Raw genomic sequence first — 21,278 nt, 5'->3', positions numbered from 1 at the left:
GGATTACAGGTGTGCGCCACCATGCCCAGCCTGGGATTACAGGTATGCGCCACCTGGCCGTGATGTTTCCACATAGGCTCTGAACCCAGTGGATCAGGGACGTTTGCTGGGAACATCGTGGTCCTCACACTTGTGTGCTTCCTGTGGAATCACCAATGAATGTGGTCCTTGGACAATTTCTAGGGCTGTCTCTATTTCTCTACTCTTCCTTTCTACCCCTCACACTGACAAGAGCCCTCTGGGCCTGGGCTGGCCGCCCCCAGGAGTCTTCTGCCCTTCAAAGTTTCCCCAGCTCCTGGCCACCTTCAGGTCTAGGGGAAGTCCCACTGCCTCCTGCTGGCTCCGCACCTTGAAGGGGCCCCTGGGGCTGACTCTCTGTGCCTCCCCCTCGCTGCTGCTCCTCCGCTCACGGTCACTGTCTGCTGGCTCACATGTGTCGTTGTTGCCTCGTCAGCTAGAACCTACGCTCCCCGAGTGGATCTTCCCCAGCACGATGAGTAAGACCTGCGCAGCTGGCTTCTGATCACCATCACTAAGAGCCCCTTCCCGCCTCGGCCGGTTTTGAGTCAACCCGGATGGGGGGCAGAGGCAGAAGTGTCCCCAGCCCTTCTCTCTGTACCCTTTTCTTCTTCCCAGGGTGCATCCAGTGCTTGATCTCAGTCTGCTGAGTCCACACATCTGCAGAGCTGGGCATGAGCTCCCGACCACAGCAAGCCCACCTTACCCAGCTGCTCGGAGTACACATCTGTAATCCCAGAGCTCAGGAGGCTGAGGCAAGAGGATCACAAGTGCAGGGCCAGCCAGAGCTACAGCGTGAGCTCACAGCCAGTCCAGACTTGGTAGCAAGACCCTGTACAGTTAAACCCCAAAACTAAAACCAGCAGCCAACTCTGCCCCTTTCTTGCCACAAATGCCGTGTACTGCACTTTTGTTGGGGACATCTTCAGGAGGAGGTAGAGACTTAGTGGGCCTCTGATGACTTGGACAGGAGGGAGAGGCCTGGTCTGTGAAGGGCTGAGTGGAGAAAGGAACCTTCCTCAGCACCCAGAGCTGAGTGCTGGGGGTGGGGGCTGGGAAGCTGAGCCAGGAGGCGCGGACTCGGAGGATGCGATACCAGATCTCCCAGCAGAACCGGTCCAGAGAGAGCAGTGTGCATCCATCGCCCCTTGGCCAGTGCCGTGGGAGGTTGCCTGCGTGGGAGTCCAGGCGGTGCACTGCAGATGGACGCAAGAGACTGTATTGGACAGGCCACTCTCCGCCCTCTCTTTATGTGGGCTTTGGGAAGTTGCTGGTGAGTAACCGTCAGTGCCAAACAGGGACCTGCGATGAGGTTTGGATGGAAGTCCCCTTCTCGCTAGACCTGCTGCCTGCCTGGCGGATATTTTGTTAGCCACGGCCCACCCCTGTTCCCTGTGGGACTACGGGAAATTGGTGGGCTGTTCCTGCGTATGCTCATAAACTGGAATTGCCAGTTGGCAAGATGATCAGAATAAACAAACAGAAAGGGTAATAAGGCCCGCCAATAATCGCTGGTGACCTCAGCAATTTTATTAACAAATTTATTTCCCTAATTGGGGAGCATCTCTCAGTGCTTGACTCAAGAGCATTGTAATAGTTTTCCACGCTGCAAAAGAAGGAATTAATTAGAATCGCCTCATACTTACTCATGCCCACCAATCCTGTAAACATTACTCCTGGATTCCTGGCTGCTCCAGGTTCGTGAGGCCCCCCACCCCCAATGCCAAGCAAGTAGGTAGAAACTGGAGACTATGGAAGCTGCCTTTTGTGGTCAGGTCATTTCTCAGTCAAAATGTGGCAGAACTGGGCTGGGGACATAGCTCAGTGGCACAGGCACCTGGAAAGCACAAGGTCCTGAGTTCGATTCCAGGTAAGCCCCCGCGCCCAATGTGGCAGAATAATCATCTCTACTAGGCACCGAGATGACTATGAGAGACCATCTTCTCCATAGGCAAATGATGGAGAACCCGCGTTCCTGCCTGGGCCTATCCTCATCCGATGACTTCCTTTTGGTTTTTTTGAGACAAGGTCCAATTATGTAGTTCAGCCTGGCCTTGAACTCGCTATGTAGCCCAGGCTGTCTTGAATTTGCAGCAACTATCCTGCCTCAGCCTCCTGAATCTGGAATTACAGGTGTGTGCTACCATGCCCGCCACTTATTTATCTATATTATTATTATTAACATTACTTGCTGTGCTGAAGCGGGCCTCATGCATGCAAAGCGCGTGTCCTGTGGCTGAGCTGTCCCACACGTGGCCTTGTCTATTAGAAGCTGGGTACAAGCAGGCGAGATGGTAACTCTGCTCTGCTCTGTGCTGCCCCAGCTCCTGCGCCTGGGAGGACGGTGGGGAGGCCTGTTAGCTCTGGCAGCCCACGCAAGCTGCAGCCTCCTGTCGCCCAGGATTGCGGTCCTAGCACTCAGGCCTCCCAGCTGTGGGGACTGCAGCACGACAAGAGCTTCCCGGAAGCAGCCACTCCACGCCGAGTGCAGCACTGGCCTCTGACTCACGCTGTGACGCTGGGCGCTGACTGACGGATGGCAGCACTGCGGGAGACGCCAGGGCGCGTGGAGCTGCCTTGGGGGCGCGTTGCCCCAGGAGCTGTGACTGCCTTCTGCTGAGGGTGAGGATGCCGAGGTAGGCAGAGCTGGTTGTCACAAAGACATCTAAGGGGTGTCTAGACTACCCGGCTACCAGAAGGTCCCTTTGCATAATCTGTAGCTGGGAAAATCCCAGTGTCCCAAAAGTTTCACTCTCCCTCTTGGATATCCTGTAGGATCCCAATGAGATTTTCTAAGCCAAAAATGTAGCCAGGATCTGGTCCATCATAGCTAGTTTGCTCCTTCCAGGAGCCCTTGTACGTCGTATGAGCAAAGTCAATCATCCGGACGTCAACCTTGGGCAGACGTCTGAGGGGCACAGCGGGGGCCGTCAGTGGAGCTTCCAGAGGATGCTGGCCCCCCGGGGTCATTTCCGGGGGCTCCTGCCCATCGTAGATGAGGAGGAGGGAGCTGGAGTAGAACCGGTATGAGCTCTGGCTCCTGAGGACGGCGAGGAGGGCCTGGAGCCGGTGCAGGATGGGCTGCAGCAGTTCTGTGCGCTGGCGGGCGCCATTGTGCAGGAACTGACAGAGGGCTTGTCGGAAGCCCTCTGCCGAGAGCTTTCTTCCAAAGTACTTGTCTTTGCAGAGAAAGTGCTTCTTATCAGTTTGATAGACCTTACATTGAAAAGAAGAAAGAGAATATGTGAAGAATCGCAAATTAAACAAGCATTATAGCTGCTGTGCTTGCAGCGTCCTGGGCTCCGCGGTGGTACGCAGAATCCCAGGATGTGCAGCTGAGCCTGGCTCACACGAGCACGGTGGTCTTCCATCACGCCCTGGTGCCACGTTCGCATTCTCAGATGCTCCCTAGCCAGTCTTTAACAGTCATCCACGGTCCAAAGATCCTTCACCTCCCAGAGGTGACCCTCCACTCAGGGAGCAACTGTCTGGATCTCCACCACCCTTGTAAATTTCCAGCGTCAACCTCTGAATCATGATTTAAGTCCTGGCTCGTGTCCCTCTCCAAATATTAGCTAACCCAGGCTAGAGAGCTTTAGTAGGAATTCGAAATCACTGCCAATGGCCTTGGAAAGCCAACGAGATTAAATTCTCCCCAATGAAGTTTATGATGAAGTCCTTTCTCTGCAGATTGGAAGGCAACAGTGATGGCCCTGGCAGTGGACTGGGGTGAACTGTTGGAAGGTCACTGGGGTGATGGCATTTGTGGGGTACAGCTCTGGGGGCCTTGGGCAGAGGAGGCTCCCAGCCACTGTGTAGCGGGTGGGGTCTCCCCCGCCTCCCCTGTCCTGTCTTGGCCACCAGATGGGAGCACACAGGAGGGCGTGTGAGCAGGGGGCTGTGGCAGCGCCCGCGCTTCATTCCGAGGGCACAGGTGGTGCCAGAGGCTGCACAGGGGCTGCACTGGCTTGGCCGTGGGGACCTAGCAGAACTGGGCAAGGCTGCCCATCCCTAGCTGGCCTGAAACAGTTTCTCTGATTTTTCCTGCCTTCAGGTCATGTGATACATTCACAGAAAGGCAGTGTTGAAAAAAAAAATCAGAAAGATATGATAAGCTGAGTGTTGCCAGTGGAGAGCCGGAGATGGGCTGCTGAATTAGCCATCATAAATACATGACAGGCGTCACTTTCTAAATAAATCAGATCAATTTCAGAAGGTTTGCGGTCCAGAGAGAGCCTCCATTTACACCGCAAATCATCACGCCCTGTCTCTTGAGGACTGCGTGCCAAGCCTTCCCAGGGACATCTGGGCAACAAATTTATAGACTCAACTTCCAGCTTCAAGGGGTGGCAGTTTCAATTAAGGAAAGCTGTAGCATTTACTGACACATCGGTGTCTGGTTTTGCTTGGAGTAGACACTCTGCGAGCGTGGAGGAACGGAGGCCGTTTCTTCCCTCCCGCCACCCTGCCGCAGCAATAATGAAGTGCTGAGTCCTGGCCATGAGGGCCTCAGCCGCCCCTTCACCTGGGCGTCGCAGCTTACAACCTGCCCGCTCTGTTTTTCTTTATCTTTTAACCAAATCAGGCAGCAATAAGAAGCCAGGAAAGGTGGGGAGGGAAGGAAGGAATGGTTAATAAGAATTCGAAATGTGGACTGTGCGCAGCGGCTGAGGGGAAGAGGCCACATCCTTGTCATCCAGGGGGACTCGGCCCAGTTCTCGCCCCAGCCGCTGCCACACACCGGCATCCAAGGTCTCTCTCGCCACGGGGAGGAACCACGGGGCCACTGTGCGTGGTGCGGCTGCCCCAGTCTGAGATAGAGTTAAAAAATGGTGGGCTTTTGACACCACTGTCTTGAAGCATAGTGTTTAAAAACAAAACAAAACAGCCAGGCATGATGGCACGTGTTTGTAATCCCAGCAAGTGGGGGACTGAGGCAGGAGGATTGCTGTAAATTCGAGGCCGACCTGGCTACAAAGGGAGTTCAAGGCCAGCCTGTACTGCATAGCAAGATTCTGTCTTAAGGGGGCCAGCCAAATAGCTCAGTAGACTAAAACTCCTGCTTAGGCAGACAGACGCAGGGGCTGGGAGTTCCATTCCTGGGCCTGCCTGCCAGCCCCGCCCCTGGGGCTGGCTGAGATGCGGTTGAGGCTGGGCGTGGTGGTTGCCCGCCTGTAATCCCAGCACTTGGGAGGCTATAAACAGGGGGATCACTGCCTACGCAGTGAGACCCTGTACACGCTGTACACCCTGTCCTAAGTACAAACAAACAAAAAAAATTATGTCTTAGACAGTCAGTCGATAGATAATGAAACAAAATAAGCAGCATGTGTGCCGGGGGCATAGCTGAGTGCTAGAACATTTGCCTACCAGGTGCAGCACGCTAGGCTCCATCTTTAGCACCCTCAGAACAAGTACAAGCCCCCCAGTGTGCTGTGGGCTGGGCCCTGCCTCTGTTCACTGACAGCGTGTCCTTGTGGCCTCCTCTCTGGCTGCCCAGGAGCAAGGGCTCTGCAGGGCGCGAGGCCGCGCTGTCGCCCACCTGCATGCCGCAGATGCGCACGCCCAGGCGGGCCGAGGTGCTCTGCTCGCACTTCCGCATGTGCCGGGCCTTCTTCTCCTCTGACGCGTCGTCTCCATGCTGCCGGGTCCCCATCTTGAGGTCCAGGATGCAGGGATGCGTGAATGGCGACACCACGTTTTCCAGTAGCAAGAAGTCTGGTCACTTGAGTTAAGGAAGGCTCAGAGGAGATCCAGGCTGCTGCCTGTTGGGAGGCAGCAAGTGGCCTGGGACACTGCCCGAGCTTCCCTGCCTGGGGTAGTATTCTTCCACTTCTGTTTCTCTTGGTCAGTCAGTTAGTCAGTCTGCCTGCCTCTCTGTCTCTGTCTCTGTCTCTGTCTCTGTCTCTGTCTCTCTCTCTCTCTCTCTCTCTCTCTCTCTCTCTCCCTTCCTCCTTTCGTTCTTTGGTTCTGGAGATTGGACCTCGAGCCTCTGAATGGTGCTATTTCCACGCCCCCTTTTATCTTTTATTTTGGGACCGTCCGTGCCGCATTGCTAAGTAGCTCAGGCCAGCCTCAAACACATGACCCCCTGCCTCAGCCTCCCAAACTGCAGGGGTTACAGATGCGCACCGCCACGCCCAGCCGCATCTCCCTCCTTACACACAAGCCCTTCTTGCTATTAAGAATGCAAGGTATTAGCTTTGCAGACTGCTTTAATAAGTCCATTTATGTAGGGGGAGTTTATGAGTAAGCTTTCCTTCCATTTCCATTTTGCTCTGAGGTTGAAATTTAAATGCAGGCGTGAAATCCCTGGCAGGCCATGCCCAATTTACATTTTATGGCAGAAAATCATAAGGCTAAAATCTCGCGTCACTGAATGGGCCAGTACCTTTTGGGAGAAGTGAGTTGATGTTCACTTCAGAGATGAGTTGCAGGAATATTAATTTCAGCAGAGTAATTATCCTGCAAAAGCTTCTTAGGGATTAGGGCGACAGATATGTCTTAGTAAATACTGTGAGACCAGCCACCCATTGCAGGAGAGGCCCCGAGCTGGGAGGGGGCTTCCAACAGAAATTTGCAGCCTGTGTGTTTATGGGGGGCAGCCCATGGGTGCTTCTATGGGGGGACCTATACTTTCCTCCTGCCCTGTGGGTCCATGGAAGATGCCTGCAGGGGGAACACGGGGAGGAACACAGGGGCAGTGGGAGGTTGGGACCGGGAGACTGGTGTCCTCACTGCCCAAGAGGAGGCAGAGACATGACCATCGGGCCTCCCAGGGACATGGTATTGAGTGTCATTCCCAGTCCAGTGTGCCCAGGCTTCTTTGTTTTTTTTTTTAATTATTTATTTGTATTTGTGTGTGTATGTGTGTGTGTGTGTGTGTGTGTGTGTGGCCAGCTCAGCCCACCAGGGGGCGGGGCTGGTTGGCATGTGGTGCTGGGGGATTGAACCGTGGTCCCTGGGCTTTGCTAAGTTTGTTCTAAGTAGGTGCTTTAGACCACTGAGCCATCTCACCAGCCCCTGCCCAGGCTTCTTTGGAGGGTCCTGATTCCTTTTCTTTTTTGAGGTGCTAAGTTTTGAACCTAAAGCGTTTGCGCTAACCCACATCTCTAGCCATTTTTTTTTTTTTTTGAGACAAGATCTCACCAAGTCATTCAGTCTAGGGAGAACTCCAGCTTGCCATCCTCCTGCCTCAGCCTTCCAGAGTGCTGGAATTACAGGCATGTGTCTGTCACCGTGACTGGCTGGGAGCTGACTGCTTCTAGGTTGGGTCTGTCCCCTTTGCCTCTGTGTCCCCCCCCCCCCCGCTCCTGACCACCAGGCCTTCCTGCCTGAGGGAGGCCATTGATGGGAGGGTGGTGAGGATACGGTGCCGCTTGTCCTCAGGGTACTCTGCACACAGGCGGCTCAGGTGGGCCTGGTGGCAAAGCAGGCCCCATGGGTTAAAGCCCCTCCATTCAACCTGGTTCCGCTTGGCATCTTCCACCAGCGAGGAGATCTGGGTGCTGAAGTGGAACTCGGACCTCAGGAACGCCTTGGCGGGGCTGTGGACAGGCAGGCAGTGTGTGAGGGCAGCAAGGCAGGTGGCAGGGCTCAACGCCACGCTCCCGAAGGGTGGGGCCGGGTGCTCCCAGTGCCACAGGCACTGCAGGGGCCTGAGAGTCCCCTGACAGCTTCTTATTGTGGGGACGTAGCACAGGGAGGGGACGCCACTCCCCAATCACAAGGCTGGGGCTTTGGGCTCTGATGCCTGGAGTGCCATCATGTCCTCAAGACATCAAAATGCCACAGGGTGGTGGCGTGGGTCATGGGACTTGGGCCACGCTCCCTTGCATCCACCCCTTGTTGGCAGGCACCTTGGTGTGGCCGTCTGTGACTCTGAGCCAGGAGCTTGGTTAGCCCTGGCCCTCCTGGGGAGGGCCGCACTGTCGCCGCACTGGCTCCCTTTGGTTTCCTATAAATGTTGTAAAGGTCCCCTCGATCTCTCTCATCTAGAAAGGTCAGCTAACACCATCGAGGCCCTAGAGACTACTCCAACGACTGTGATCCCATTCTGCTGTGTCTCCAGGGACCCCTGCGGGCCACAGGCACCTCTCTCCGTGGGCTTCCCTGCACGCTAATCCCAGAGAAATTGGCCACACTTCCCTCTTTGCAGATGGCTCTAGGGTTTTCTGTTTTGCACATCCCTGATACCCCAGGACAAATTGGCACCGAATTCTGGCTCTGGGCACACCTGAGAAGACAGCTTGCCCAAGGCTGCATCCACAGAGGCCCAGGAAAGCCCGCTCCTCTCTGCCACATTGGTGATTCCAGGCAGGGCCCCTGCGGGAGGGTCTCATTTTCTGGGGGCTAACGGGAGCAGGTGGCCCTGGGCAGGGGGGGTGCACGCCTGCTTCCTGTAGCTCAGCCACGCCCTCACCTCTCCTTGTGTGCCTGCTGCGCACACTGCCGCTGGGCCAGGGGGTGGGCGCCACTGCCTGTGGTCTGCTGTAGTGTCTGCAACATGGCCACTGCTGCTGCTGACTCTGGGGACACGGTGAAGGGCTCCCGGTCCTGCTGCTGGGGGTGGGCCACCAGGCTAAGGTGGCCTCTGCTGTCCCTCCAGAGGTACATGGTGACGGTGCCTGCAGGACACATAGGGCAGCGTGGGGTGAGACACAGTGGATGCTTGTCCCTCCCGGCGCCCCATTTAATAGCACTGGTCGGTCTCCCCCTTTTTCAGCTCCTCTCTCAGGCAAGAGGATGGGGCTGGCCTGGTTTGGCCAGAACAGATCCTGTTCCCAAATGACCCCGCCCCGTGGAGTCTGCAGAAATAGCCATGGGCTGATCGCCACGGGTCCTTGCTTTATCTCATTTCTGTCTCTTCTCGCTTTGAACAAAGCCAGCCTGTCCCTTTTGTCCCGGCATCCTGGTTCTGCTCTGCACAGTCACGCCTGCTGGTCATGCCACACACAGCCCACCTTCCACCGTAGACAGGCCAACCTGCTTCAGGGCCCACTGTCTGCACCTGTGCTCTGCCCCTTGTCATCCCTCCTTGCCCCCACGTCTTTGTCTGACCAGCATCTGAGAGGCTGTCCTCTGTCCCCCTTGTCCCCTCTCCCCACCTTTCTGCCTTTTGCATGTTGGCAGCCACTTCCTGTGGCTTGATGTGTGGGCGTGTGGTTGGTACTGTGGGCTGGGCTTTGTGGAGCCAGAGACCCCTGAGAGCTCCTCCCACCATTGCCGCATGCAGTTGAGGGCCCCAAACTGTGGTCATGAAGAGTCTGGAACCCACTGAACACATGTGCCCTGCTGCTGTGTCCCTGCAGACACTGGCTGTCGGGATGTTAGACATGGCCACAGGCTGGAGACAGAGCCCAGGACTCCCTGCTTGGAGCTTGGCGCCCAGGGTGATGCCTTGTCAGGGTCTGGTCGTGGCTCAGAGACAGCCACAGGGTGGCTCCTGAGGACAGGGTGTGGAGAGGACTCGGGACCCTGTTGTCTTATACCTGCTGTGGTTCTCTTGCTGTCGCCTGGGGGTGCCTGAGCCATTCTGGGCTCCTCTGGCCTCTGTCTGCAGGGACACTGGCCCCACGCTCTGGCCCTTGGGTGCAGGGCTACATGCTGCTCTGCTTGCCCCTGCCCATCACCACATGTGTCTGCAGATGGCCCTGGGAAGACCCTCCCAAAGGTGCCTGTACTCCATTGGGGCAGCGCCTGTGAAGGTGGCCGCCCAACCCTGTGTGAGCTGTGCCACTCGCTTGGCCCCCTTCCCAGTGGAAGCTGCGATTTCTGCTGAGTGGGCAGCAAGGGCAAGGCTGCCCCTGCCGTGTTCCTGTGGCCTCCTGGGCATTGGTGTAGACTCTGTCTCCCCTGCTCTGTAGTCCAGAGCCGCTGAGCCGGGCTCCAGGGGTCCCTGGGCCACTCCTATCACCTCTTATTCCCAGTGCCCTGATTTTGTGGCCAGGGAGGGACATTCAGGCCTCTCTAACTCCTGAAAAATCTCACTTTCTCTCTGCCCAGCCCCAGATCCGTGTGCTGTGAAGTAAATATTACAAATGATAATAATCTTGTCCCCAGGCCGCCACCTTACAGCTGACCTGACAGTGACACTTATCCTGAGCCAAGCCCACCAGCTGCACAAGAATGAAGGGCAGGGGCAGGCTGGGGATACAGTCACTACAGCGATCACAGTGGGCATGTCTTACTGGGCGCAGTGTCACACCCTGGCCACCCTAGCACTTGGGAGGCTGTCTCTGTGGGTTTGAGGCCAGCCTGAGGTACATAGTGAATTCAGGACCAGCCTGCAATGCCTAGTGAGACCCTGTCTCAAACCACCCTCCTACAAAAACCACTGGGTGCAGCCCTGTAGGCTTTCCTTCTGCGGTCTCTGAGCTGCACCAGTCTTGAAAGCCTGTTGATGGCACCCTGGAGGCTGGGGACGCTGGGGGCCACGGTGCAGGTTTGGCGTGGGCTGGAGCTCCAGAAGCCACACCGGCTGTGGCTGGGAGGAAGGGGCATGCTCTTATGTGGAGCTGGGACTCTGGCGAGGGTCTCCCGGCATGCCCGCATCCTTCTGTCCCACAACAGAGAACAGAGCCTGCTTGAGGTCCCCTACTGGGCCCTGACAGCAGGGCTGGGAGCCCAGGCAGTGCCAGGCACGGCTCTGTGTTCAGCTCCGTGTCCTCAGGTGAGGGTGGCTGTGCTTGTTCTAGGGAGTGGAGTTGCCCGTCTGGAAGCCAGCCCTGGCCCGTGGTCCCCCTCGCCCTGTGCGACAAGGGGAGGCAGCTGGCTGGGCGTGCGTCTGTCCTGGCGGCTAGAGATCCTCATTGCCTGTGGCAGGGGCCCTGGGCATAGCCCTTCAGGTCTTGTAAAGTTCAGGTTCCCATCGGGCACTGGCTTTCCCACTTGGGAAGCCTGGTGATGAGGCTGCCAGTGACCGCACAGGGGAACACAGGCCGGGGCCACCCCGAGGGACGAGCAGGGTGGCCCTTGCTGCCTGCCCGGATGCCCGCTTTGTCTGGTCTCAGTGGCTCTGAGTGTGTGAGTAGGTGGAGGAGAGCAGAGGTGCACATGCCCCAGCCCAATAAAACCTGAAAGCCGTTTCCATTTCTCATATGGTCAGAGCCAAGCTGCCAGTGCTGCACCCTCTTGGTCTTCCTGTGCCCCTCGGGTGGGCTCGGCGAGCCTCCCTGCTTCCTGGCCGTCTCTCCCACCCTCTCTCCCCTCCCATGCTCAGCCCCGCCACCAAGGCCTGCCCTGCTGGATGGGATCCGTAGCTGCCGCCCCCTTGCCCAGTGCTCGCTACCCGCCTTGGCAGGCCCAGAGTGGCTCAGCAATTCTGGCTTGGCCGGGCAGCTTCCCGAGCCTGGGTGAATATTCCATCATACATTTATTTTTAAGCTTAAGAGAACATTTACTCACTGCCTTCTGTAATCTGAATCTGGCGTAACCATGAGCCAACTGGACCTACGCGCATGTCCTCATTCGCCCAAGGCTGACAGGCAAACTGGGAGGAGACAGCTGTGTCCCCGAGACACTGTCACTGTCATGCTTGGAAGCCCAGCAAAGGCTCAGGACAAATTCCTGGCACAGGAAGGCTGCTCTTCAGAGTAAGGTCCCTGCCTAAAGGTCTGCTGGTCACCATGGCGATGCCAGGCAGGGCAGGAGCGAGGGGCATGCTGTGTGGTACAGGGGCCACCTCAGGCCTGGCCACCCTAGGGGCTGAACCTATCAAGGACAAAGAGCGAGGTCACCGGCGTACCGCGCTGGGCAACCAAGTGCCCTCTCCTTTGGTGAGATGATCCCTGAGCTCTGATGCTCGGGTCCACTCCTAGAGTGACTGTGGGCTGGGTGGAATAGGTGGCATGGCCAAGAGCCCCCCTTGGGAGCCAGGCCTCAGGGTTTTAACGCATGGCTCTGCCTCTCACTGGCTGTGTGTCGTCAGGCAGGCCAGGCAACTGCTCTGTGCCTCAGTTTCCCTATCTTTGTCAAGGGATAATAAAGGTGCCTGCCTCCGAGGGCTGTGAGGCCCACAGGAATTAGTGTCAAGCGCAGAGCAGATGCCGGTGCAGCTGGGACTTCTCAGCCGCAGGCAGCGGAGCCGAGGATACTTGTGGCCTCCCCATGTGCAGGCTGACCTCAGGGGCTGGGCCTCTTCTCTTCCCTGCTGAGCCTGACCATGAAGCTCTCGCGTGGTCGGGCCTTTCCCTGGCACCCGCCTGTGCTGCTGGTTTGTGCTCGAACCCTGGGGTTGCATGGGCTGTGTTCAGGTCAGCAGGGCGATCAGCATTCCTGTTCTGTGGTAGATCTGGAGGGCCTCCCCACACCCTGTGTTCAGATGTGTAACTTGTGGAAGGTGATGGGGTTGTGGGCTGTGTCCTCGAGGTGCGCAGTGAGGAGGCGTGGCCTGGTGGGAAGGGGCGTGTCCCAGGCGGAAGCGGTTCTCTCCTTCCCTGAGCTTCCTGGCTGCCTCCCCTTCCATTGCGCTCCTCCAGCCTGGGAGCCTGTCTTCTGTGGACTGAGCCCTGTGGCTCCACCCCTCCTTTAGGTTGGGGTGTTGGGTACTGTGTCTCAGCTGGGAGAAAGGGCCGGAGACACTGAGTCACTCACACTTCCGAGCTGGGTATCACCCAGCCCACCCACGGGCAGGGTGGGTATCTTTTCTATTTAGATTTGTTTTCTATTTTGTGGTGGTGGGAAATGAATTTGTATGCTGTGGGAACCATGCTTCCCCTGCCCCTGGGCCTAGCAGTGCACAGCACGTGTGGCTCCTGCTGCATGGACGGTGGCTGCGCACTGTAGTGCCTGTCAGCCTGTGACCCCAGGGTGGACTGCAAGGTGTCCCCAGGCCTGGGCCACCGAGGTGACTGCAGTCATGTGGGGGAGGTCAGGTGTACTGAATGCATTTCCAATTTGCCATAGCTTTAGGGGGCTGGAACCCAGGTGCAAACAGTAATTCATTTTGGGTTCTCCGTGGCCCAAGGTGGTGTTGCTAGGAGGGTTCAGCGGGAAGGGGAAGTGGGGCAGAGTAAAGGCCTGCAGGGGATGCCATGCCTGAGGCGTGCTCACCTGGCAGAGGCCTGGCCCTGTGCAGATGGGGCATGGGCAGGGGGCTGGGCTGCGGGCTCCAGAGGAGCAGCAGTGGCTTCCCCCTCCCCCTTGCCTGCAGTCCTGGAACAATGCCAAACTAGTATGCGCTGCTGCAAGCAGGAGTGCTCGCCCCAACCTGCCACCCCGGGCTGCAGGAGGACAGGAGCTCCAGTGGTTGCTGGGGGTGACCACAGCCAGCCAGGCCACACTGACCTGCATGCAGCCTTGGAAGCTCGGGCCAGGCTGGGAGGCCACACACACACACACACACACATCCCAAATCAAAACAGCAATACCAACAAAAACCCAACCAACAAAACCTAGATTCCTGGGCTTGGGCCTGACCTCCGGGCCCCCGAGATTCTGATTTCCAGGTCCAGAAGGGGCCTAGAAAGCTACAAACATAAAACCCACAGGATTCTGCAGAGGCTCGCTGGTCCCAGCTCTTCCTCAGAGAAACCGATATGGCCCTGTCCTTCCCATTGTCCCTGCTGTGGGCATGTGATCCCTCACACGTCCTGGGGATTAAACTCAGGGGCTCTCTCAGTTGCCCTGGCGGGACTCGAACTCCGCACCCTCCCACCTTGGGCTCCCCAGCGCTGGGGTTACGGTGTGCCCCACCCGCCTGCTGCTCCGGGCTCCTGATACGCTTATTTCGGCATCACTGCTGCTTCCCCCAGATCTGCGGACAACAGGGCGGGGCCTGCAGTCCTTCAGAGGCCGGCCTTGCCCTGTGCGTTCTGCCCAGCGAGCCTCCTCTTGCGAAGCCTGGTCCTGGGCGGCTCTGCCTGACCCTGCCCGACCATCTCCACCAGCTCTGCGGAGCTCTCCTGAGCCCACCGCATCGTGCTTAGACCAGTGCCCACTGCCCAGGCCGAGGGCCTCAGTTTCCTGGCCGGCAGCCCCTCCCCTCCTTGGAGAGGCAGGTTTCTCGAGCAAATCCATGGCCTGCCCCAGCCTGGGCCCTCAGGGCGAGGTCAGGGTGGCTTGTACCCATTCTGTGTTGAGCCAGGGTCCCAGGGCACAGGACCAGGTGGCACCCAGTGTGATTCTAGTCTGTTCCCAGCTTCCCCAATTGCATGGCTGGAATGAATGCCTAGAGCAGCCCAGCAACATCACACTCCAGACCTGCAGGCTCTGAAGAGCTCAGGGAGGCCTGATGGCAGGGACAGGGAGAGGCGCCTGTCCCAGCCTGCGCTTACCTTTGTACTGTGGCGTGAACTGCTTCACGGCCAGCGGCAGGGACTCGTAGAAGTGCTGCTCTTGGGAAATGAGGGGCTTGCACACCGTGTGCTTGCCGTACTGCAGCACGCTGAGGCGGCCCCCGGCCTGGTGCAGGAAGGGCTCCAGCCGCACGCCTGCCTGGGTGTCCCCAGCGTCCATACTGTCCTGGACGACCATGGGGTCTCAGGGTCTTGAAGGGAAGGAGACGAGGCAGCAGCTCCGGGGCTCGAGGCCGGCTGTCACCCTCTTGGGCCTGCGCCCCGTGCTGCTCCTGGATGGGCTCTGGAAAATGGAGGGGGTGGTGCTGGGGAGGGCACCGCGAGGGCCCACACCGACCCTGCCGCTGCCCCATGCCCTGGCAGGCCACTCCCTGGCAGCTCCACCCAGACTATAAATACACATCCTTACTTCTGGGATAGTCTGTTACCTCCCTGGAGCAGGGGCAAGCTGGAGACTTTAAATATCTTGAATTTAAATATTCAGACATTTAAAGATATTAAGCAACACACACACACACACACATGCACATGCACACACGCAAGCGCACACACGCACACACGCACACATACACAGAGCTGTAAACTCCAGACTTTTCTCGTCCTGTTGCCTTCCTCCTGCTGGGCCACTGATCCCAGGACCGGCCAGAACCCTGCTGTGGGGACAGTCACCATCTCACAGGAATGTTTTATTTTTGTACGACAGAGTTATGCACCATCAACTCCCACCATGGTTCCACTGTGTAATTGCTGTGTGACCTTGAACAAGTTGCAGAACCCCTCTGAGCCCCCGTTTCCCCACCGCGAGGGTGGCACAGTGCATCCCCCTCAGAGTTGAAGACAGAATTTTGAGAAGCGGCTGGGAAGGGTCAGCTATGCTGGTTTCCAGCTTACTGCTGCGGACGTCTGGGCAGGTTTTATCAGCACCACGTGGTGGTCCTGCCTCCCCAAGGTGGGCCGGGCGGATCTCGGGCAGAAGCTGGCACCCCGGGCTGCAAGTGCAGCCCTCATGTTGTCCTGACTTCGTGTCCAGAATGTGCCAAGGGGACACTGCGAGGGGTGGGCCTTGCCGCTGCGTCTGTCCTGTCTGAGAGGACAGTCCCACAGGGTGCCGTCACGCAGGGTTATTAATACCCGCTTGCTCGGCTGGGCTCCTGGCGGCAAGGCAAGCCCGCCAGCAGTGCTGGCGCCATTACCTCTCCAGCTGACCTTCAGGCCGGCCAGCGTGGCCGGCAGGCTCTGAGCTCAGCAGCACCCAGAGAGGTTTCCGAAGCCATTCTGGGCCTCCAGCCCCATGTGGGAGACAGCTTCGCGGCTCTGTGCCCAGGCGGCTGGGGCAGCCCCTTGGGAGAAGCTGCAGGGAGGGCGGGGAGCCTGTGCGTGAGTGGGGTCTGCTGCTGTGGGGTGAGGGCACCGTCTGTGGCAGACCTAATTCTACTGGAAGCCGATGTGGTCACTCTCCCTGGTCCATGGGCTCACGCATGTGGTGGCCTCTGCCAGTTGAGCTGTCCCCAGGCAAGGACACCTCTAGTGATCAGAGGGGCAGCTACGGGTAGAATTTGTCGACAACCATTCCTGGAAGGACCTGGCTCCCTCCCTTGTGCTCTGCTCCCGGGTCCAGCCTCACACTACCTGGCCTGGCCTTGCCACCTGCCAGCCCGACTTGCCCACCTGTGCCAGCTGCCCCTCTTGGCCACACTGGGCCATTCACCTCCCTTCCTATCTCCTTGACTCCTGTCACCTCAGGGGACCCTAAGAATATGATATGGTGGCACTGGGCCAAAGTTATAAGGCTCAATGGCAGGCCCCCTTGGGGCGCATGCACACGTGCATGGACACGCACACAGCGCTTTAGGCAGTGTTCTAGGCGCTTCCCATAGGTGAGCTCCTTCAAGCCTCACAACCACCTGAGGGGGTGACCAGGGTAGCAGCCCCATTTCCCAAATGAGGAAACTGAGGTACAGGGAGGTTGAGAAACTAGCTTAATGTACCCAGCTGGCACGGAGAGAGCAGGGTCCGAGTGAGCACATTGGCCTGGCCTAGGCTCGCTGGCCCAGCTGTGGGAGGCCAAGGCTGTCACTGACCCTATAAGTCAGGAAGCTAAATGCCTCCCCCACAGAGACCTTCCGGGGGCCAGGTGGAGGCCTTCGGAGCATGGCCCTGGGTCACCCAGACCTGTAGGGTGAGGCTGTGAGCCTTCTCTTCTCTGGAGTCAGAGGTCGGGAATCCTGGCTGTGTATTCTTTGGGGACATGGGGGTGGGGGGAAACCTGGGGCACAGTCCATGGCACTGGGATGACCTTGGATTCCCTGGGGCCCTCAGCTTCTCTGTTTCCCTTCTGCTTGGTAGATGGAGTAGGGTCAGACTCCCCCTTCCCGCTGCTCTCCTGCAGGTCCCCGTCAGGGACTCCTGGTGACAGGGCAGGACCGTCCTCAGCCTGTGATTCCTCCTGCTCTATGCAGTCACTTGTCTGCGGCTGGGCCTAGGCCTCGTTCTGCTTCTAGAAGCAGCAGTGGCAGGGAGTCAGGTGCTTGGGTCGTTGCCAGGTGTCCCACCGGCTCGCTGAGGCCTGGGAAATGCTGGGCAGCTGCTCAGAGCCTGGGTTTACGAGCTGCCTCTGTGTCAGGAGCTCGGGGTCAGTGTGCACAGGACTCTGCATCCCCACTCGGATTTTGGCTGCATGGGTTTTTCCCAGTGAAGCTCTGTGAGTCAGCTGGGTGGGAGAAGGCAGGTGGGGCACTTGGGGGGGGGGACTCACCAACACAATACTGCTGAGTACCTGGAATCTATCACATTTTGGAGGAGACAAAAGTCCCTCTCTGTAGCCTGTGCCATAGCCCAGACTCCTTGCTTGGCACCCCTCCCCCAGGGGAAGTGGGACAGGGAGGGAGTGGACAGGCAGCCCCAGGTCGCTATGTCCTACTGCCCTGTCACTGGGTCATGTCCTGTGCCAGGGAACACTGGGTCTCACTCCTGGACATGCAAAAGCTAAGAAGCAGTGGGGTGCAGCCACCATGCTGGTGCTTGTCCCACAGGACAGCCTAGTTTGCTGTCCCACAAGGCCTGAGGGACAGCCAGTGCTGGCTGGGTGAATCAGCATGGGTGATCAGAGTGGGAACAAATAACAATCCCCATGATTCTAACACCTGAGACTTCCAGATGTCAGGCCCGATCTGCTTGCTGAGGGCCCCAGTGACTGGAGCACCATGGAGAAGGAAATCTCTGTTACATGGAGTCACTGGGGTGGGGGTATTTCTTATGCAGCAGAACTCAGAGTCTGCCCTGACTAATTCACCTACTCACAGCCGTTACCCAGCGTGGAGCTCGTAAGGGAAAACAGCTTCACGAGAGTCAGGAGCTCACTTGTTCCACGGCACAAACGGGTCCCGTGAAACATCTGCAACATCCCTTCCTACTAGGTGCAGACCGCAGACCACGACTGGCTTTAGAGCCTGTTTCTCAAGGTAGTAGTTTTGGATGGAGAAGCAGGAGAATTGACGAGCTAACTGTCCAGGACCAGCAAGTGGCAGAGCTGGGCTTCGGCTGTGCGGTCTGTCTTTCTGAAGTCGGTGCCCACTCTGCCCACCTCACAGTCCTTCCTGCCACTCCGGCCCCCTTGGGGCACCCTGTGCCTAAGACAGGCTTTAGGGGCAGCTGCATCTGAGGCCCTCCATGCCCCGTGCCTTGTGCCCCACACCAAGGCGGGAGCCTTCTAGAAGGTGCCCGGCCAGGCAGGCAGTGGCACCCTTTTTCAGGTCAGGAGTGGGCAGGTCCTCCCACATCCACACCACCGCCAGCGTGCTCTGCGGAGTGGAGCAGCAGTCCCCAAGCAGCAGGCTAATTTCCCCAGTGTCTATGGGCGTTTTTGGTGATTACCAAAACACAAATTCATTTAAAGACGTTATTGAATTCCTAGAGGTTTTGTCATTATCTATTTTCACAACTGAAGACACTAAACCTATAATGAGGATCTTGCAGGGTGGGGTGGGGTGGGGAACAGGGATGGAAAAGCTACTGTGAACAAAGGGGCCTGGGGGATGGAGGTGTCGCTTGGATTAGAGCGTTGGCCACTTGTATGCGGCCTTGGGCTCCACCTCTAGCAAGGTAACAAGAAAAGGACCAGAGCTGGTGGGAAGGTGAGGGGAGCTGCTGCTCTAGACTGCAGAAGGGGCGCTTGAGGGGTCTCACAGAGGTCCAGGTGCAGCGGGAGAGCTGGCTCAGCCTACCTTGAGGCGCATGTGTGGGGAGCACGCAGGCAGGCCTGGAGCTGCAGGGCGGGCACGGTGCAGGCAGAGGGGCCCTGCCCGGCCCAACCCCTCCTCAGGTTGCCACAGGCCCCTGATGGCAGAGAAGAGGTTCTTGGGGTGTCAGCTCAGCCGGGAGCAGAGATAGGCTGTCCTGACCACTGAGGCCTTGAAGCCTTCCAAGCAGCAAGCAGCGTCCCCATAAATCTCAGGTGCTGGGGGTGGGCGCCTTAGGGAGAAGATAATTACAGAAGGGCTTGTGCTGGAGAAGCCCGCGGTGGAAGCGCGGCAGCCTGCATGATTCAAGAGCAGCGTGCTTTATAGCCGGCCCTGCTCCTACGCTCTACGTACATTTCGCAGGCCCTTGGAGCGGAGGTTCGGGATGAGCACTATTCAATGTCCTTGGGATGCCCAGGGGAACGTTTTTAATCTATTAGAGACAAGAGGACCCGAAACCCATTTAAAACCGCTTAGGCCGTAATGGGCCAGAGAGCTTGGGAGCCTCTCACGTGGCTGAGAGCTGGCGTCCTCTTGGCCATGCAGGGAGCAAAGGCACAAGCTCACCTCCAGAGGGGGGAAAATGGCATTTTGAAATCCATTCTAAAGATGACTGCAGGGCCGAGGACCACGCACCCTCCCTGACGGCTCCGGGATCAGTACCGGGGGCTGGGGAGCCCCACACATCGCCTTCCGTGCCAGGGCTGGAGTATGCGCCTTCGGAAAGCATCAGTTTTCCAAGGAGGCTTGATGTTCCGAATCGTACAGCAATACGTCATATTCCGCAGTCACAGAAACTTACTTCAGAGCTGATTTTATCTTTTCAGAAGGGATCTCTTCCCGGCTTTCGCTTAACATTTAAAATCTCCCGATATTTTTCCAGCTTAGGGGCCAAATTCGATTTTAATACAGTGATTATTAGTCTAGAAGCCCTTCAGCCACTGACAGGTGCATTTAGCCGCACAGGCAATGTTCCGCTCTTGCTGCCTGGGTGGGAGAAACGCCCAGCGGTGCAAAGTCCCACAGCTGAGTGCTGGAGAGGGGGCGGGCTTTTAGACAGCAGGGCAGGAGGGGAGGGAGCCGCCCTCCTGGCATCCTTGGCTGCTCCTGGCTGTGCCTCTTGCAGCAGCACCCAGGTCTCACACGTGGCCAGCCGCACAGCCCTACCCACGTGTTTCCCAACCCCCAGGGGCTCTCTCAACGCCTGCCCCTGCCTCCTGCCTCCAGTGTAGTCCTGTGCAAATGGCCCACAGAGGCAGAGGCGAGGTGCTGCCAGTGGTCAGCACAGCGACTGCACAGTCGCAAGAAAGGAGCAATTTTTTTAAATCAGTACATAGCAACGTGTGGCACAGGTGCGCGCGTGTCTGAGTACCTCCATACCAGGGCCTCACGGGCAGAGCTCTTAGACCGCAAGCAGGGCCACTGTCCAGCAGAGGGCAGCAGCTTGCATGTGGAGCTGGGACAGCCCCAGAGGGATTAAGGCGGCTCACAAGGAAAGCCAGGCTCCACCACCCTGGCTTTGCCCGGGCCTGGCCCCAAGGGCCCAGGTGACGGCTGAAGCTCGCTTGCCTCCACTGGGCGGAAGTCTTTAAAAAGCTCACAAATCAGCCAGTGGCTGGGGGTGGGGGGGTTAGGGGGGTGGGGGGGTGCCAGCCTGTCACCCCAGCACTCCTGGAGGCCGAGGCAGGAGACTTGAAAATCTGAGCCAAGCCCAAAGCAGTTTGGCGACTTACCCGCTGCCTCAGACTGAAAAATGAAAGGGCTGGGGATGTAGCTCAGTGCAGTCCCTGGGTGCTGTCCCTAGTGACCATGTGCCTCACAACCAGAACTGCTCAGAAGCCATGTGATGCCTCCAGTCGCCCACTCATCCAACACAAGTGGCAGAGCAGAAGGGGCCAAGAGGGGTCCTGGACCATCCCCGAGCAGAGTAGAAGTGGCCAAACAGTCCCCGCTCCACGGGGCCCCGGCACAGGGCCTGTGCCTGACTCAGGTGCCCCCATCCCCTTCCCCTGCTGCCAGGGACTCCATGCCCAGAGGAGACAAAAGCAGCAGCTCTTGCCACAGCCCTAGAACCCCCACACTGCCTGCCCCTCCCCAACGAGCGCAAGTTCCTCCTCAACTGCCTGCCGCTCATAAAGTTTATTGCTGTTCCCTGCAGCTGCTCAGGAGCAAGACAGCCACCATACGGCTTTCTGCCTGGGAAAGATTTATTCAAGCACCTTTCCCAGAGCAGGAGGAAGCAGGGGGCACTTCCAGCCACCAGGTAGGCTCAGCCTGGCCTATGCCCTCACACAGCAGGTGGGCGGGGTTCCCTCGGCCCACCGCCGGGCCCTGCAGAAGAGGCTTGTTCAGGTTGCAGTGAGGAGCCGGTGCGGCAGGCACGCAGGGAGATGGTACAGGAGGCGAGTGGGAGACCTGGCCCTGCCTCAGACTCACTGTCCATGCACCTCAGTTTCCCTTGTGTAGAGAAGGAGGACCCTGGCGTCCAGCAGTGATTTCCACATTGTTCAGCCTTAACAGATAGGACAGAGTAGGTATGGCAGTGCTTGTAACTGTGGGGGACGGTGCAGGCTGTGCGCGCTCTGTGGTGGCACCCTTTTGAGTTTCCTCATAGGATTTGTCATAATAAAATCTTGGCGGGGGGCCTGGGGAGGTAACTCAGTAGCACAAGTGCCTGCTTGGCAAGAGCAAGGTCCTGAGTTTGATTCCAATACCAAAATATATA

General features: G+C 58.0%; 1 protein-coding gene across 6 annotated transcripts in view; it reads right to left on the bottom strand.

Annotated features, from left to right (window-relative positions):
• Window positions 1-2,151: 2,151 nt before the first annotated feature.
• The window catches only part of Ip6k3 (inositol hexakisphosphate kinase 3), a 21,580-nt gene continuing 2,453 nt past the window's right edge, over window positions 2,152-21,278 (bottom strand). The window contains exons 2-8 of one of the 6 annotated variants that reach the window (XM_023720863.1): window positions 18,908-18,986; window positions 14,886-14,965; window positions 14,295-14,598; window positions 8,441-8,645; window positions 7,390-7,565; window positions 5,561-5,736; window positions 2,152-3,234 (exon numbers count right to left, since the gene is read on the bottom strand). In XM_023720863.1, coding sequence (XP_023576631.1) covers window positions 2,767-3,234; window positions 5,561-5,736; window positions 7,390-7,565; window positions 8,441-8,645; window positions 14,295-14,493 — 1,224 coding nt within the window. In that variant the 5' untranslated portion in view covers window positions 14,494-14,598; window positions 14,886-14,965; window positions 18,908-18,986 and the 3' untranslated portion in view covers window positions 2,152-2,766. Of the gene's footprint in view, window positions 3,235-5,560; window positions 5,737-7,389; window positions 7,566-8,440; window positions 8,646-14,294; window positions 14,599-14,879; window positions 14,969-18,907; window positions 18,987-21,278 lie in introns of all 6 variants that reach the window. The other 5 variants (XM_023720866.1, XM_023720867.1, XM_023720857.1 and 2 more) reach the window with 5 other exon arrangements.

Source organism: Octodon degus, unplaced genomic scaffold (genome assembly GCF_000260255.1).
Source record: "Octodon degus isolate 3935 unplaced genomic scaffold, OctDeg1.0 scaffold00005, whole genome shotgun sequence".
NCBI lineage: Eukaryota > Metazoa > Chordata > Mammalia > Rodentia > Octodontidae > Octodon > Octodon degus.
This window is presented reverse-complemented; position numbering and strand designations above follow the sequence as displayed.